This window comes from Fusarium solani, assembly GCF_023522795.1.
Source record: "Fusarium solani strain SB1 chromosome Unknown bctg00000010, whole genome shotgun sequence".
NCBI classification, from domain to species: Eukaryota; Fungi; Ascomycota; class Sordariomycetes; order Hypocreales; family Nectriaceae; genus Fusarium; species Fusarium solani.
The window spans coordinates 1798017-1816779 of NW_027072147.1; the positions used below are offsets into that span (position 1 = coordinate 1798017).

The 18763-nt window shown below is 54.7% G+C and overlaps 3 protein-coding genes across 3 annotated transcripts; all 3 read left to right on the plus strand.

Annotated features, from left to right (window-relative positions):
- Nucleotides 1–9225: 9225 nt before the first annotated feature.
- Nucleotides 9226–9669, plus strand: MRS44_014638 (uncharacterized protein; the record flags this gene model as incomplete). The annotated part of the gene is made up of 1 exon (XM_065618491.1): nucleotides 9226–9669. The coding sequence occupies one exon, from the start codon at nucleotides 9226–9228 to the stop codon at nucleotides 9667–9669; it is 444 nt and encodes a 147-aa protein (XP_065474563.1).
- A 2830-nt stretch (nucleotides 9670–12499) lies between these two features.
- On the plus strand, nucleotides 12500–15132 carry MRS44_014639 (uncharacterized protein; the record flags this gene model as incomplete). Its single annotated transcript, XM_065618492.1, has 2 exons — nucleotides 12500–14289; nucleotides 14364–15132. 2 exons carry the CDS (start codon nucleotides 12500–12502, stop codon nucleotides 15130–15132), a joined length of 2559 nt encoding a protein of 852 aa, XP_065474564.1.
- A 1710-nt stretch (nucleotides 15133–16842) lies between these two features.
- Nucleotides 16843–18456, plus strand: MRS44_014640 (uncharacterized protein; the record flags this gene model as incomplete). Its single annotated transcript, XM_065618493.1, has 5 exons — nucleotides 16843–16980; nucleotides 17030–17291; nucleotides 17341–17508; nucleotides 17589–17980; nucleotides 18031–18456. 5 exons carry the CDS (start codon nucleotides 16843–16845, stop codon nucleotides 18454–18456), a joined length of 1386 nt encoding a protein of 461 aa, XP_065474565.1.
- Between the last annotated feature and the right edge of the window lie 307 nt (nucleotides 18457–18763).

An 18763-nucleotide genomic window follows, 5' to 3' on the forward strand; every position in this document is an offset into this window, starting at 1 on the left:
GAAGCTGGGACGCGGAAAGAATCCTTCGTCCTGTCGATCTTGTCGGGCCAAAATCACTTGATCCCCGTCGTCGTCCATGTATGATTGTTTCTAAGTCCGTGGGTTGTTCCTCTGGCAGGCAGACAGCGGAACCACACCGATCGGCCGACCCCAGCACACCAGAGAGCTCCTGATACCGAAAAGGGAGCCTCCCCAGGCTCCCCTTGCGTCATGCCGACTCTGGGCGGGCAGACTCAGACTCCAAAGACGAGAAAGCCTAGATGTGGGGAACCTCGGGCCCTTGGAGCCATGTCGCAGCACAGTCAAAGGAAAGGACTCAGTGGGACGTCCAACCACACCACAACCCTCTCAATCGCTTCAAGACGACCAGACAAACAACCCACCAAGCACATGATGCAGGGATCGCTCTGGACCCCACGGCTCGCCGACCAGCCACACCCTCTTTGAGACTCTGGTCGAAGCCCGATAGTGTTGCTCGTAGGCGAAAGCGGCAACTGGGAACCTCCAATAGAGGCAACCATGGCGACTATTTGAGGATAAAGCGTAACATTCTGGTCGGGGAAGGGTCGCATTATTCTCTTGGGCTGCAGGAAGGCTAGGATAAACTGGTTGAACTGCAGCCAAACACCAGGCTTGGACCGACATCGACTTGCAGCAATAATCTCGGATGCATGGCTGTCCGAGGCTGTCACACACATTCTCTTTTTCGCTGAGACCAGCGAATGGCCAGAAAAGGCCGGCCATGACAATCGCCAGGGCCGGGGTTTAGAAGGGGACCTACACTCCCCCGAAGGCCTGGTAGTTGGATCCTCGTCCCCCAGCACCAGCAGGCCTTGTTGCGGCTTTCGCCTCCAGAGCGTCTGGGTTTGAAGCCGACAGGGCCCTCAAGGCTCCTCGCGCTGCCAAGGGGCCCATCATCCATCTCCTTGTTGATTGATTCTACACGTGGCCAAGGGCCAACAAGAGGGGCGGGCACGTCAAGCCCCCCGATGCTCTATCTTTGACAGGGGGGACCGGAAGCGGCAAGGCGCGCATCACCCACTGTGTCGGGTCACTCAGGACGAGGTTGCTGCCGACGAATCGACGTGAAACGAACCTCTACCACCTAGTTCCGCACACCTCTCCAAGCGCTGTGGACACTCGGGGCCTACCCAGGACGGCGCCCATGGTTTTGCGCCGAGTCTGCCCTCAGGATACCGAGCTTTCTGAAGGCTCGAGCTCGCATTGAGTTCAGATATCGCCCGGGCGCGATGGAGCATGGTAGCATTCGGTCTTTGTACCCGTAGGATGAACCCGAGCGGCAGATTGTAGATCACTCGGTGTTAAATGCGGCCGCAATTATGTCGCCGATAACCAGCGGAAACAGCTTTTGGCAGAGAATCGAAGTGCTTTATTGAGCACCTTCCGAACGGGTTCACTGTGGCAAGAAGCCAACAATTGACAATTCTCGCCAGGCGTGTATCGTGTGCCTTTTCCCTGAGACATGCATGCCATCAAAGACACGATTAGAGCCCAGTCACACCGTTGCTGCATTTGGAACCGTTAAACCGCGGTTGTCTCGCGGGGGGATCTCGCTCCATCACTTTGCTTCTCAGGGCCTTGCCTCAATCATCCGACAATTTGGGTGTGGCTTTTATGGCGTTCGACCCGCCCCCTGCCCCTTCACACCATAAAGCGTCGCTTGGCCAAGATGGCGTTGAGATATCGTGGTAACAAAGCAACGCTGGCCTGAAGAGGACATCGTTCGAGAGCCTTGATGTGCGGAGACGATGTGACACTATGACCAGGTGACGATGTCGTCGTTGAATCTGGACCAAGACCCAAGTTCCTGGAGAGCGGTACTGACGGCCCGACAGAAGATGATTACGAATAGCGATTGTTCCTTTCCCATCTCTTCAACGTTCTAGGCCTCGATCATATTCCGACGCGATTGTGATTTCCCGTTAGCCTGACAGTTAGGCTGGTGGCGCTCGCGTAAGGCTAGTCCAGTTGATGTTGGTCGGCAACGGGTTTTTCGATGTTGCAAGGCTGTCCCCTGAGTGACGAACGCCTAGACCAACGCTAGAGACCAAAGTCGAAGCTTGAACAGAATCGCGCTTCAACCTCGATCTTCGGGCGTTTCGACAGACACCAAACTTGCACACGGGCCATGCATCACAAAGGGGGCCTAGGCCTGGTGGAGTTTGCGGTGTTGTCATGATGGATGGGGTCGACGCCTTCCTGCGCCGAAAGGTTGAATCTCTTCTCGCCGAACACCGGGAAAATGATGGCAGTGGGTCTTCCATCTCCAGCCCATGCCTCATACTCTTTGTCAAGAAAGAAGCGGTGGGCTGCGGGCGAGTTGGCACCGTTGGGAGAAGCTTGGAGAACGAGGCGTGTCTAATTCTCCGAGTTGGCTTTTGAGCGGAGTATTGCGGGAAATCAGTTGTCCCGCTGTCCAGACTCTCATTCATGATATGATGAGCGAAATCAGGCTGGGGCAGTGGGGGTAAGGCGGAACACCACGGTCGGTCTCTGGGCACTCGCTCACTCTCATAAAAAAAGTTTACATCAAGGTCGAAGCCCATGATCGACAGAGCTTGACCGTGCTTGCAACCCCTCCTCGCTTGTGAATGTAATACCCCAGGAGGCACAGTCAAGCAAGCCTATGGAAATTCAGACGAGTGGAGCCTCGGTGTGCATGGGAGAGGAAGCATGTTATCAGATGAGGGAGGATATTGTCTCGAGGAATGAGTACCGTAACTTGTATCGTGCCGCTGCTTCGCGTGAAATCCTCTGATAGACATGGGGAGGCGGTCTTTTCACATGCTTCAGAGGAAAATCCATGCTGGGTCCGTAAAATGTGCCGTGTCTCGTGGATGGCTGGTAAAGCGTGGTGATATAAGGTTAACTGACATGTAGTAGTAGCCTTTATTGAGCTTGTTTCTGCCGCTTCAGGAGGCGACTACGAACCCATTGGGCTTGTGATAAAAAAAATTTAAAAAAAAAAAAAATGGTGTGTTGTTTGGGCCTGGGTGATCACGCCCGGGAAGTCGGCTTGTAGGCGGTCAACCGGCGCCAAGATTCAACACAGGATTTTGTCTTTGGCAGCGCAACACGAGGGAAACGAATGGTGATTCTTGCCGAAGCAGGAGCCCAGAGACATTGCGTCTCAGACAAGTGGTGATAAACACGGGCGATACTCAATGCAGCCTAGAAATACGGAGCATTTCCTGGTGGAGCGGTTCCCGAGTTTGATAGGACGCCCAGTGATTCCTTTGAGTTTCGGAGATGGGTTGTTGCAGTCTCGAGTCCATATCTGAGATTAAACGGGTCCTTGCATCTCCCAAAGCGCGTAGGGCAGACGCCCAAATTCTGCCCCTAGCCGCTGTCATTGGGGATCTGCAAATCACCCGTCGTCCGTGATGAGACGGGTGGTGTCCTTGAGGGGTCTGAATTGCGGGACAGCAGTGGCCTGATTTCTCAAGTGTTAAAAGAAACGGCGCAAGATCTCAAGGGCTGGCATAATTGATTTTTCCGAATCGTGTCGTATCGTTGGTGTCACTTTGTCTCGGCTAGGGGTGGGGGCCATTTCGTTGTCTGTCTGACATGCTGGGCCGTCATTCTACCTGTCTGAATGAAATCGACCCTCGTCTTGCTCAAGAGGGACAGACTCGCGCCAGGGTGGACTGATGAACAGCCTCCTCCCATTGTGATGTGGTGATGATGTATGTCCCTCGGCTCCCTTCAATCCCAATATGGAAGAACCCGTGATGAAGTCAGTTCTCAAAGAGGACGAGGCGGAGGGCGGGCCACGGAAATGGCGGCGCCGGACGGTGCGGGCAGTCAGATTGATGGCTGGTTAGTCGCATCGGCGAGGCCGAAAGGGCTTGGCAACTTTATCGATTTGCTAGGATGGCCGCGTCCAATGAGAGGGTGCTAAAGGACAGGGTAACGGCGCTCAGGGAGCTTGCTCGGGCGGCCGACTCTGGAATGCGTTTCCTGTGGGTGTGCATGTGGATGGATAGGAGCGCGGGTGCCGAGGCTCTGAAAGCTGTCCAACAGTGTTTGTCTGGCGCACCAGTGACTGGGATGCCGGAGATGTTGCTTTTGCGTAGCTCCGTATTTCCACTGTCCTCATCGACATGTTTTGCTTTTTCCCTTGCTTTGCTGGCGTCGCTTTGCCTTTCACGGGGACATTGAAGGATGCATACCTTGCCTTGGTGTGAGGGTCCTCCAAGCGCCGAGCTTGGTAGAAACTCCGCGACGACTAGGAGCTGAGGAATGCGTCTTGACTGAAGACTCTGACGAGATACAGGCATGTCAGACAAGCGACATCATCGCACCGCCAATGATGTAAACAATCTCGACAGTCAACTCACCGTCTCAGGTCCTCCGTACCCTGTGGTATCATCGCTTAGGCCGCAGGTCGCAAGGTGATGGTTGCTGCTCAGCCTGACATGGTCTTGGCCCTATGTGGATTTTTTTCATGATAGCGGCAGATGTCAAGCGACGTCGATGAATGGCGGGCGGCTACGGTGACGGCGGTGATGCGACAGAGGCCCCCGTGGCATGCTGTCCTCACAGACGCGAGACAGACGGACAGACAGACAGGCGGTTGGCAGATGCGCTGCACATTACCACTTCGAGGCGCATACTTGCTGGATGAATCGGACGGGGGACGACGCCGTGTGGGCTTGGCATCTAGGGTTGAATGAGGACGCTTGGGCTGGCCGCTGGTCTGAGGGCGGGAAGTCCTTGGGGAAAATGGCGGAGGTTACATGGGGTCGCAGCAATGAATGAATCGCTGGCAGGCACAGCCTGGGAGTTCGACTGCAGGGAGACAGATGGATCAGATGGACGTGGGCGGGTGTGGAGGCAGGCAGGTACGTACCGAGCGGTACTGCCGGGCTTGTTCAGATCGCGGTACCGTAGAGGGCAGCCACATGTACCGTCCATACCTGCCCGCCCTGTCTGTGCTCAGCCCTACACACCGGCTCGCTCCCAGCAAAGTGAGGAGCCTGGTCACCAAATGCGACCCTTTATTATTAGCGTCATCAGCCACGCCTAGCGTTGCCGTTCCCGCCAGCCCACACCCACTCAGTGTGCACCAGAACAAAGCCAGAGCAACACCATCGCGAAGAGACGGTGAAGGCTGTGTCTCTGCAGCGGATGTCTTTTGTTAGCCATTGAGGCATGTGCATTGCATCGCTCCATGATGGAGAACTCGTGGGAGCCCATGACACATAACCTCATGCAAGAGATAAGCAAATGCAGCGGTGCCTCCGCCCTTACAAGACAAACATCGGCCTTGTTGATGTTTTCAGTCTTTACTTTCCATATCGGGCAGGAAATCCATGATCCAGTAACTGCCGGCATCATGATGGCGCCGTTGTGTCGTCGAGCGATACATGTCCTGGTCCCGCGTGGTCTGGAACCTCTCTCTCGAATGTCGTGCCGTGTCTTGGGACAAGGCATTGATTCCCCAACTCAACAGACTCTCATCTGATGGGCTAGCATAGACGAGCCACCATGTGGCCATGACGACCTTGTCACGAAACGTGGACAATCTCGCTGAAAAAAGCATCGGGATAATGTGAAATGTGACTAGAAAACATTTTGATGACGCCAAGGCGGATCCTCGATGACTTCTGTTGGTGATGCCCAGGGTCGTCCTCTCCGCCGCCCAAGCCTCCAAGCAGGGGTTAGGGGAAGAGCACGCTTTTACAGAATAGGACTAGTCGGCGGAGGGTGTGAGTTTGGGCACTGACTGTTTGGGAAACAAGCTCGGTCCATTACTGGCCCGTGCCGCTCGCATTCGCCAAAAGCGCTCTGGGCAAATGAACGCCGCGGAAAGCCACGAGCGGAATCGCGCCTAAGCAACGAGACGAGTGGTCGCCCAAGTTCTGAGCCGCCATCAACGGCACGACTCAGACACGCGAGGCTCCCACGCGTTAAATGTTGAGGTAAAACGAGCGGCCGCCGGGAACAAGACGATGGATCAGACCCGAGGTCTTGTTGAACCTGTGGCTGTTTCTTCCCGATGCTACGATCAATGGGCATCGGACACTAGAGTCGGCTCGGACGGGACAGGGGCAGGCGACCGGATTGTTGGTGTCTCTCCGTCTTACTGCTTGACTTGTCGATGCTTTGATGGCCATTCATGTCCCATATCGATGATATCCGTCAGACAGGAAGTAGCCTCGGCCTTATTTGCTCATCCACCATAATACGGAGTGCGGGTAGCAAGCCAGGTATCGAGATTGATAGGGCTGAGTATTTCGTACCTCGGTGCCACGTCGTGATGGCGGTGCACCCGTGTGCAAGGTTGGTGCACTGCGACTGCGCATAGCCGATAAACGGCCAATGGGTATGCGTGGCTATTGGCTCAACGTCGTGTTCGTGGTGTGCGTCGTCGGCTGGTGAGAGGGCACCGGCGCAGGGTCTCATTCGGGAGCCCCTCATCTGCATGCTTGGGTTGCCAAATCGCTGGAATAAGTTAATTCGGCCTTGACCGATGCACTTGACGCATGCTGACGACGGGTCTTTCAGTCAGCCACAGAACCGGCCAACAGGATTCGATTCGACCCCAAGCGATCGGGGGAGAAGACATCGAACCCGGAAATGAGGATCAGACAGCGCAGGAGCAACAAGAGTAGGAGGAAAATGTGAGATGTGAGAGCCCGAGGGCAAATTATGCCAGCCAGTCGATGTACTGTATGGGGTTAATTGTGGAATGCGAGAACAGAACTGCGTATCCAGGTGGTGCATGTAAGGAAGGATCGTTGCAGCAGCAAATGAGCGGCCAGGCCGCTGTGTTGGATTTCAAGGTTCGTTTCTCGTGACCCACTTGTTAACCCCTGCAAGTGCCCTTCAATGTCTGCCCCTTCCGCTTCCCGTTCACCATGGGAGATTTCTCTGAGCCAGAAAACTCGTCTTTCATCATGTCACTTTTGTTGGCGGAGTATTTCCTTGCATCGTTGCTTTTTCTCGCTTCTTGTTACCCAAGTTATGGCCCTGATATTACTCCTTTGCCTATATCATGATTTCTCTGTACCAGGGTGTCGGATCATCGTGAACTAGGACATGGCACCCAGGAAGTGTCACTGCAAACCGGGGGAGGCATGGCCGTTGGCAGCCTTGGCGTGTCGATATGGGCAAGCCACGTCAAGGATGGACAAAGTCTGGTTGTGCACAACGTATCAGGCTCAGGAGCTAATCTGAAACGATTGGATGCCAGTGCCCGAATGGTCCCCGAGGGTGACAAGGCGCCCACATCAGTCCCCGAAATCATCATCATCTCCCCGTTTATCAACCTTCACCACGGCGTCGAAGTGCCTGCATGTAATAGGGGACAGTCAATTCGAGTCGCGACCTCCTTGCCGTGGGAACCAAAGACTGACCACCTGGTCCGGGTCGCCTTATTGGATACACCAACACCGCGGCAGAAGCCATACGCCATAGCCCATTCGATTCAATGACTCTCTGATCAGCAAGGTGTTGCTCCCAACCTCTGACCGAGAGACTGTGCACTGCTCAATCCTGGGATCTCAATGGAACCATACTCCGTACCCAGGCAGCAATCCCGATGTGACCTACCTGGGTAGGCAGCCGAGTCTGCATCGGAGAGACGGCTGCCTTGCCCGACGGCAGCATTTGAATCGTCGAGAAAGGTTACCCAGTTGGGTAGGTGAACTGCCTATCCCTTACTACGCCTTTCTTGTGCTCCATGTACCGAGCACTGGCCTGCGCACTACCTACCGCCTATGACGTTGAAGCTTTCACAGGCGCTCGATATGACAAGCGCTAATGGAAATGCTTAAGCGGAAACGCGATACGATGAGATGCGACGACAAGGCGACCGCAAATACTGCGAGGCCATGGATTTCATTACATCCATACATCCGGTACCTCCTGACTCGCTGGGAGAGAGGAATGCATCCATGAATGGCTGGCAATAAGAACACTCTCGGTAGGATGTTACTGACGCCCATCATTCTTCCTACATGAACTCGCCCAATGCTTTCATGATTGGAGTCCTCTCTTGGGTGCGCTGCATATGTATTATCGAGGATTGATCGAACAACCAGACATGCGTTGCACAGCCATCCCGCTTCTTTTTTTAAACCTCAACCACTTGACTGACAGGCCCTCTACGATTGGGTGGATGCCCAGTGGGCGAGGGGTGTTGGCGCACGGCATCCAACAAGAGGCACATGCCCATCAACAATGGCTCAGCCCGCGCTAGACCGGTTGCGGCTCCGAGACTCGAACCATCACCGCCGCCGCCAAACGCAGGAACTCTGCACAACATGCGGTGGGAGGACCTGGTGGGGGATGAGGCTTGGGATTCAACCTTCTCAAGGCGTCTTTTACCGTTTCACCTCGAGCTCCAGCACGCAGTGCCGGACATGGCGCTCAGAGGCGGGGGCATCTCCAACCTCAAACGGTGTAAGCCCCGGCGCCACAAGGGTCTCCGGGCGAGAGGATTTGCATCATCTAATTGCTGTCTGAGAGCCAACAAGTCGATATCTCAGCATTGGCAACTCCTATTGCGTCCAGAGTTTGCTGCGAGGCATGGAATGTGGCTTCTACCTTCTATCTTCTGGGGCCTTGGTAATATGGGCGGCCGCCTGTGAGAACAAGCTTGACTTAACTGCCAGCACTCACTCTTGTGCTCCGTGTCACATTCACTAGGAGAGTTCCCTCGGATGACTCTGGTGAAACGATACGCCTTTGGTCAAACAGTCGCTGCTCTTTTTGCAATCTGGGCCGGAGGTCGATATGTGGACCACCACGGTGTGAGCCGCTCTTGTAGCACCAGAGGGCGAGTGCGCAACCCAGTCGTGCCGTGGAGGATCTCACCGAGCGGTTTTCCCACCGACAAGAGCACAGAAAGGCTCGGAAATGCAGATATTTGGAGCCCATTTCTCTGATTATTCCCATCATGGAGCCCTCAATGGCCCGTCTCCACCGCCTCGGCCGTTGGCATTCCGATATTTTTCTCGTTGCGCGCCGAGTTGAGTCGGCGCCATGTGGAGAACGCATGTCGGCGTCATGCTAGGTGGCCGGACAATTTTGTTCGACAGAGCTTCTGGAGTGAGATGGTGAGATGGAGATTATGGGGACAATAGTTCGGGATGAAACACGCGCCAACAGCAACAACCACAGAGCAAAGACGTTGGATGTTGATAGAGATCTGGGGGCGTTCGACTAGTTGGGCTAAGCGCAAGGAGATTGACAAGCATGTCGACCGTCAAAGTGCAAGAGATTCATATGGGGCAGTCATTGACATCAGTGATCTTCCGGGAGCGCAAGGCCCCAGACACGAGTGACCAAATTGGGAATAGCAGAGGGATGAATGAGATGCCCGAGACGCTTTCCCCGGGAGATTCGACTGAGAGCCAACGAGAAACGAGCAGCGACCAGGCGGCCACGAGCAACGGTGATCAGGAAACGTTTCGACAGGGGGAGATGGGGCAAGAGGAAGCAGACAGGACAGGGGCAAGACGGGCGAGGCCGGGCTGTGCCTCTGGAGCTCGGGGCCGATTTGGGCTTCCTGCAACCGAGGCATCGGATTGGTCCCAGCGATGGGAGACATCTTGCACAGCACCCGCGCCTGCATATCGGCAAGGACGAGAGGCACAGCACAGCACACCGCAGCAGCACAACGCACCCTTCGAGCCCTAGGACAGGGGGCTACATAACTTGGGATCCATGGATAAAAATATCCCCTCGAGCTAGGGCACTAGAGCCTCCACCACCTGGTGGGCAAAGCCTCCTTCACCACGTTCTGGGGAGGGGCTTGCAGACGCGGGATGCCTGATACTTACCCTGAAGCCGATTAGAATTATGTATGTGTAAGTTGATTTCGGGAGAGTGAGGAATGCTGCGCATGTGACGTCGGAAGCAGCGCAGTCAGAGAATGGAAGAAAACGTTGTGCGTGGCTAACGTCAGGCCACAGTACCTGGGACTACAGTACAGACTGGCCTCGTGGCGGCGACACACTCGCAACGCCAGACTTGAACGGTTGGCCGGTGCAGACGGCAATGGATGCAGCGTCGCGGACATTAAAAAGTCAATTTCATCAATTCGAGACTCGATACCTGGCGCTCACCGACGGGCTGGTCCATGTCAGATCAGACAGATAGTCCATGGACAACCGACGGGGGGCCAGTTAGAGGTTGCATTGGGATGGGGGGCAGCAGAAGGGAGGGCAGGGAGGGGAATGGAAGACGATGATGGTTGATGATGACGGTGAGGAGGAGGAGGAGGAGGGGTCAACAAAGACAAACACCAGGCAAGGCAAGCAAGCAAGCAGCAAGCATCAGGCGGATCATGGCGGACCATGGAGGGCGGACGAGGGGAGAATGTCCTTAAGGTTTGAGCTCCATCCCCGTCCTTTCTTCATTCTTTTGATTTGGGTTAAGCTTCTATCCTAACTCGACTGGGCCAAATACTCGAATTTCCCTTGCTATGGCGGTTATTCTGGCCGTTTACCAGCATACAGACAGTGCCATGAATGAGCTTGAGAGACAACTTCATCCCGCAACACGCACACCCACGGAAGGCGGAAGACCTGGGCCGGCAGGAGACGAGAGGTACCAGGCGCTCGACGGCCAGGTACCTGCTATACAGATTGGGCCGCCCGTGACGCGGGATTGACTTGGGGACCCCTGAAGATGGGAAAGGCGGCTGTGGGACCATCGACTGCGGATGGAGACAGTCCCACTGACAATCGATTTGGGCGAGGATTTGCTGTCTGCCCCCCTGGTCCGCCTCCAAGGAGTACTTGCTTCTTTGTACTGAGACTTTGGCAGAGCGCCCCCGGTCAGAGCCATTGCCTCTGTGAATCCCTGCGAGTTGCCCTGTTAGAGAGCCAAGCCGCGGCCCTGGCATGCCGGGAGGCCTGCTTGTCTTGTATCAGTACTTCGGAGCCAGGTCTATCCACCCTCCATGGGCAGATCAATTGTGTCCGCGGCGCACGCCTCGGTCGTCAGGGCACACACCCCGTCTCCGTATCCGTGGGTTTCTCTTCTCTTACCTCGCGATGCTCTGTAACATCCGCCTTTTTCGAGATGCTCCCCTTTGGAATGGCCTCAGCCGGACGTCGAGTCACCAGAAGTAGGCAGGCGGCGCAGGGAGTTGCTGTCCTGGCAGACGGGTTGCCATGTCCCGACAGGACGAGTTGATCTCACGAGTCTCATCAGACAAACCAGACAGACCAGACAGACGGGAGGCGACACGCCTCAACCTCTGTCTCTTCCCCCTCCATGATTCTCCCGAAACCCATGTCAAGGACCCCCAGACACTGCTGCCATTCAATACCGAGTCTGGAACTGACTTGAAGGCACGGCACGGCATTCTCGTGAGTAACTTTTTTCTGCAACTAAATGTCTCTGTACGGATACCCTGGTTCCTATTTCGAGGCTGGCGCTGTCTGGCGCTGGACCTCTGCCACCACTTTGACCTTAGTTTTTGGCCTTGTCTTCTCACTCAAGTCACCCACACAACTCTATTATTGACACGGCTGCGCCCCTGCAACCACACACACACATGCACGCATACACACCCTCGTCGCCTGGGCAGATGGGCTTTGGCTGTCTGGCGAATGGGGCGTGGGCTCACCCTCCCCCCTGATCCCTACTTCCACTAGGCCCTGCCCTACCAGTGTACCAATGTACCAGGCCTGTCCGTCTCTCCTCTGGGCTCGTCTACCCCAGCAGCCTCCTCTTGTCGTGGGCTCAAGCTCGTCTCCATCACTCCAACTGGAGAGAGCCGATCCGTTGCGGACGGGGCCCGGATGCAGGTTGCAGTGGTGCCTTGTCTATATCTACTTTGGCAGCCCCCAACCCGTTCCTTGGGTCCAGGAAGAGTTCGTTGCTCTATAACCTCTACCGGTCCTATCATCACGACATTGTTCTCTACGAACAACACCATCTCTTGACTCTTGCACGTCTTGACGACAACAAGAGATAAAAGAGGTTCCCTCACCATCAGTGTTCCTCTCGCCTACCCGCCACCACCGGCACCACGCTTCGCCCTCAACAGCGCAGACATACACAGTATTGCTCACCTATTCACTTTGGTTTGAGCAACAGGATTCCAAGCCACCAAGGTCGTCAACTGGATAAAAGTCCCATCAGTCGACCATAATAGGTACCTTGTCCGTTGTGTCCACGTCCACGTCCATATCCACCAGAAACATCTTGGACCCTGCGAGACGTCGACTCACACCAAGCCTCACTCCGTCTCTGGAATGCGAAGTGCAGGTGAGCTTCCCCGGGAATATGACATCTGATCCATACTCTGGACACCTGCAACATATCCTCTTCTGCTCTGCCTGGAGCTCCGAATCTGACATTTGCCTGGTGCTGCGACTCTAGATAAAGGTGATCGCTTCCCGAGCTTGAGCTTCCGTCGCTTCAAGCCCGTCTTCGCCTTCGCCTCGAACAAGCCCACATCGGGTCTTTCGCCTATCCCTACGCTTCTCTATCTCGCCTCTTCGATCAACACACCATGACATCCTTGACAGAGCAACCCTTCGCCATGTTTGCTCACCAGACCGACTCCTCGGACGAGTTCGGCCGGTATCCGGACCACTCTGGTGCCCAGGCCGTCTTCACCACCGGCCCCATGGACGTTAGCATCCCCGCGGATGCCTTCAGCTTTCAGCAGACTGCCGGCCAGGACGCATTCGCCTCATCGATGGGCTTTGTCGAACAGCCTCTGTACGCCGAGGCTCCCAATTACATGCTCAACAGCCGGGCTTCGCCGGGCATGTACACGGACGAGTCGGACATGAGACTCTCTTCGTCTAGCCTTTCGACGGCCTCTGCTCCCTCGGCCGCATCTTCGGCGATTGGATCGCCCCAGTCCAACCACGGCCAGATGGGTGCTGTGCCCGAGTGGGCGCCCCAAGGCCTCGGAGTACAACCAGCTATTGTGGGCAGCGACTTCATGACCGGGGCCGATTTCGCTTCGTTTGCTGGGCCCGGCATGGAGGAGCTCAACTTTGACTTCCCTGCGGCAAAGGGCTTCGTCGGTAAGTTACTATCATTGTCCAATTCCTCGCTTGGAAGCGCTCGGCGCTCCCGTTTCCCTGCCTCGCAAGGGCATTGGCAGACCGAGAGGCACAGGCACAGGCAGAGCCCCAGCCCGAGGCCTCATGTTCCCCACCACCACCATGCCCTAGCTCCCTCAGATCCTTGCTCTCTTGGACATGCCGGGTCGACGTGTCGAACTGCGTCTGTCTCTACCACGTCGTCGGCTCTCCAAGCGGTGCAAGGCGAGCTGAAGGGTGTCGATCCCCATCTTGCCCTTTCCTCATCCTGTCTCTTGGCCGTGTCGTCCCCTGCCTCTTCCAGCCCCGTCCCCTCCACTGCGGCATCCACATCCACGTCCACATCCACCTCGGTCACATCATTGTCGGTGCCAGTGTCAACGTCTTCTCCGTACCTGGCCTCGTCTTGCAAGCGACGGCGGCTTAGCCCGTCGCCTGCTTGTCCAACTGAGACATTTCACCCATCAACCCAATCGGCACTTGACTGTCCCCCTCCGCCGCCATCGATACGCGACATTGCTTGCTTTTCTCACGGCAGTGGCCAGCTGGAAACCTCGTTTGGGCTTAGCTCCAATGGATCCCAGTCCAGGGTGCTGCAGCTGTCATCGTCCCCCCTCTCCCACCCTCGCTCTCGCTTTCACATCAACAACTCCACCACAACTGTTTCTCAGTCTCACACTCAGACTTGGACTCTGCTTGCTGACCATGCACCTTCCATGATAGATCCTACTCTCATTCAGCCTGAGATTACCCGACCTCCCATGGGAATCCCTTCCTATGATACTCACTTCCAACAGCCCAACCACACCTATCCCACCTCTCCCTCTGTGTCTTCCTCGTCCCCACAGCCTCATATGATGAGGACCAACAGCTCCTCGCCCTTCCTCCACAACGGTACCTTCCAATCCGCCTTCCCCAGCAGCCCCTACGGTGCCCCCATCGACAACCACGTCCGCGCCCCTAGCATGAGCCAGTTTGTCCCCCCTACGCCTGGCGAGTACAGCGACAATGAGTCCAAGGAGAAGCAGCGATGCACCTGGCCCGACTGTGGCAAGACCTTCAAGGACCTCAAGGCGCACATGCTCACACACCAGAACGAGCGCCCCGAGAAGTGCCCCATCCAGACCTGCGAGTACCACACCAAGGGCTTTGCTCGCAAGTACGACAAGAACCGCCACACTCTCACTCACTACAAGGGCACCATGGTCTGCGGCTTCTGCCCTGGATCCGGATCAGCCGCGGAGAAGTCGTTCAACCGCGCCGACGTCTTCAAGCGCCACCTGACTGCTGTTCACGGTGTTGAGCAGACCCCCCCAACAGCCGCAAGAAGTCTTCGACTGGTGCCAATGCTGCCAAGAAGCTCACCGGCTATGCTCCCGATGCCACTGGCAAGTGTAGCACTTGCTCTCAGACCTTCTCCAACGCCCAGGACTTTTATGAGCATCTTGACGACTGTGTCCTGCGCATTGTCCAACAGGAGGATCCTGCCGAGGCTATCAACGCCAAGCGCCTGGCTGAGGTTGAGAACGACAAGGATGTTCACATGACTCTGGAGAAGAACAACCTCCCCACTACTACCGAGGCCACCATGACTCAGGATGACGATGAGGAGGCCGACACTGGTGATGAGGACGAGGATAACTCGCCACGAACCAACACGTCTCCCACCACCCGCAAGAAGGGCAACCCTCCCAACGGTGTTCAGAAGTCTCGGGGCGTCACCCACTCTCGAGGTGGTGTTACCCTGACGACCAAGACGCGCAGTCGCAAGAACCGTCGCGATTATCCTTCTTCATGGGGCTTCGACAAGGGCCAGATGACCATGAAGAAGCGAGTCATGGCCGTCTTTGATGGTCCCCGTCGCCTTGCCAAGGACGACATGATGCTCTCGACCGACCACGAGGTGCGCATCCCCTTGTCTGATGGCAAGTCCTACGTCACGGATCTCGATGTCCAGACCCTCAAGCGAGCCGCCGGCTTCCACGGTGCCACGGATGAGGAGAAGGGCCCCTGGATCTCTGACGACCCTACTGCCGAGCAACTCCACGAGATGCAGCAGATGCTTGCCAGCAGCACCACGACCGTTTAATGACCTCGACACATCAACATCTACCTTATGAAACCAACAACACTCCCTTTCTTCAAGCACACGCAACAGAAAACTGTTTACAAAAAAGGCTAGGCTAGGCAAGGCATGGCAAGGGCGGCGCACGCGAACTGTACTAGAGCAAAGGAATATCCGGACGGGTACGGACTACTACTACTACTACTATTTATGACGGGTTCTGGATCGGGACACATTTTTATTCATGACAATCGGGATGGGACGACAGGAAAGGGAAAACACTCCCTTTGGATTATTGGGCTTTTGTTTGCTGCGCCGGGAGTTGACGCATCGATACCCCTGTTTTATTCGTTCTTGTCTTTTCGGACTTTTTCTTTCTGTTGGGACTGGCATCTCCCGACAACTCGATCTGATGGCTTGATGATAATGGACGATTTTTGACAAATCACTTTCTGAATGGACCTGGGTCTTTGTTTTGCATATGTTGTTGTCTACATGGCTTCTCGGGGCTTGTCTGACATGACTAGTTTTTATGCATTGCTCGGCAGAGCTGGAACGCAATATGGGGGTGGTGTATATTAATGGAGGAGGACTTGCAAAGGAGTTGTGATGGAAAGGGGACCACATATCGGAGGGAACATCAACCTGATATAGTGATGAATGATAATGTACAATGCTCAACACAATTTGGCTCATTCAATGTGATTCTTGAGGATACGTAAGCTGAGTATAGATGTATTGTTGAGCTTGAGGTTCCCAAGGTAAACTGTGCTTGTTGGTGAACCGAGGCAAAGCAGGTGATGCTTTATTGATTTTGAATAGGGGTCTCCTGATGGTCTTGACCTCTAATGTAGTAGATATTTTGGAATTTCGTAAGCAACTAGATAGAGTGTTTAATCCAATTGCCTCGAGGCTCTAGTTTCGTCTCCATTCACACCAGCTTACTTACGCATGCATGAACGTGCTTGAGCGAAGTGAAGCCATATCTCGACCCCTGAAAGACACCAGCACAAAACAGTCCCTCTTTCAACTATGATGCTCAATTAATTCCTGGTCTTCCAGATGGATCATTCCCCCAGAGATTGGTTTCCACGTGATAGGAGGTGCATATTGTAGGCGTCACCTGGCAAGCTTAGAGTTTATGGTCGTTGACCCTGATAACAGAGAACAAGTCATTGTCGCGTGACCATGAGACGGTCAATTTCGCCGAGAACATGTAATTGTATATCAACCGATATCCTTGATGGCTAGACACTATACAATCTCTATGATCAACTCTTCCCAAACCCCTCAAAGATATATGAGATGCCTTGTTTAGAGAATCTTGGGTATGAAGAAGGGAAACGTGAGAAGGCGGAGTCGACGAGTAGGATAGTTGACTGGGGGTTCAATCTAAGCTTTCAAACCTGCATATCCCCTCCTCTAGTCAATAGGAGGCACATGATCAGGGCCCCTTCTTATCCATCACAAGGGAAAACATAGGAGATTGTAGAACAAGGTTCGCTGAGGCGGTAATGGGCGTGCATGGTGATGCAACTGAATCCCTTTGGATATGGCCTTTGGATGATAAGGCCCAGGTATAAAAGATACATGTCTGCCGTTTGCTGTCATGTCTGCCACACGGCTATGTTTCCTTAATCGAATCTTGGTAGTCTTTATACGCAGGTGTCTGGACGACAACACCAAGTTTCTGTACTGTACAACAACCTATTACTACACGACACTGTCAGCACAATGAGAGGTAGCAAAGAAGACACAGAGGAGGGACTCGCCACTCTGCCTTCCGGAGCGGGGGAAGTCGACAACGATCCTACGGTCGCCCACGACGCAGTCTTTGGCAACATTACAGAGAAAGGACCCAACTACCGCGACGTGCATATCCCGTATTTACTATCCCTTAACAAGAACTAATCATAAGTAGGTCGGATGGCTTGGCTCGGCTGCACTCATGATGAAGTCCCAGATCGGCCTCGGCGTCCTCTCGATCCCGTCCGCGTTTGACGCGCTGGGCATCATCCCGGGCATCATCTGTCTCTTGACTGTGGCTGCTCTGACGAGCTGGTCGGACTACGTGATTGGCATGTTTAAGTTAAGGCATCGAGAGATCTGGGGCATTGATGATGCCGCTGGTCTCATGTTTGGTAAAGTTGGGCGAGAGTTCCTCGGCGTTGCGTTTGTTCTGTGTGAGTCAGAGTCCTTCATTAATTATATGACTTAACTAATGTAGTATAGATACCATCTTTGTTGCTGCGTCGGGGATTCTTGGCATCTCGATCAGCTTGAACGCCATGTCGACTCACGGAGCCTGCACCGCCGTGTTTGTCGCCGTATCCTCCATCGCAGTCTTTGCTTGCAGTAGTATCCGAACTCTGGCAAATATAAGCTGGCTTGCCTGGGGCGGTGTAATCTCCCTCACGATCGCAGGCAAGTAAACCCCAACCATAACCCCTGATACACCCATGCCAACTATAACTCGTCAGTCTACATCGTCACCATCGCCGCAGCAGTCCAAGACCGTCCCTCAGAAGCCCCCCAGGAGGGAGTCTGGGTGTCCGACTACAAGCTCTCCAACAATCCCAGCTTTGCCGACGCCATCTCTGCCATCTGCACCTTTGTGTTTGCCTACGCCGGCACGCCGCTCTTCTTCCCCATCGCGGCCGAGATGCGGGATCCGAGGCAGTACACAAAGGCATTGGTACTCTGCCAGTCGACCGTCACTGCTACGTACATCATCATCGGCATCATGGTGTACTACTACTGTGGTTCTTATGTTGCTTCGCCGGCTTTGGGTTCTGCGGGGCCTGTTATCAAGAAGATTGCTTATGGACTTGCTCTCCCTGGTCTTCTTGCTGGTGCAACCATCAATGCCCACGTAAGTAAACAAGAGTCAACTTGTAAGGGGGAAATTGCTAAGAGTCACAGGCCGCAAGCAAGTACCCGTTTATCCGCTTCCTCCGCGGCTCGAGGCATCTAACCGCCAACACATTCACCCACTGGGCATGCTGGCTCAGCTGCACATTCACAGTCTCTTTAAGCGCCTACGCCATCGCCAGCGGTATCCCCATCTTCCATGCCCTCGTGTCCCTCGTGGGAGCCCTCCTAGGGACGCTCATGTGCTTCCAGCCGATGGGATGCATGTGGCTGTACGACAACTGGAGCAGTGGCCGTTCCGGGGGAAGGACTATCGGATGGAGTGTCCAGGCCTGTGTAGCTGTGTTTGTCGTCGTCTCTGGAATGTTTCTTACAGTTGCTGGGACGTATGGGACTGTTGTTGGGGTTATCAAGGCTTTCAAGGAGACGAAAGGGGCGGCGGCTTGGTCGTGTGCCGACAACTCCAACTCTGTATAAGGTATGTATACTACCGTCAGAGGTCCTATATTACAAGATTTGTAGAGGAAAGGATTGGTCACGATTGCTTTAGTTGCCCATGGAGTTTGGATATCAAGGGTGGTTTAGACTCTGAAGACGGGACGTTGCCCACACAAACAACATGTTTACTCACTCAAGAGAGACGCCAAAACATGATAATAATTTCAAACCCTTAATTAAAGAGAAACTCGTGGCCTCGACTCATGTTGGCATCCGTGTTACTCAGTGAAAAGCGGTCGGACTTGGCAAATTTTCTAGTTCCATCGATGGAAAGGTTGCGTTTGCC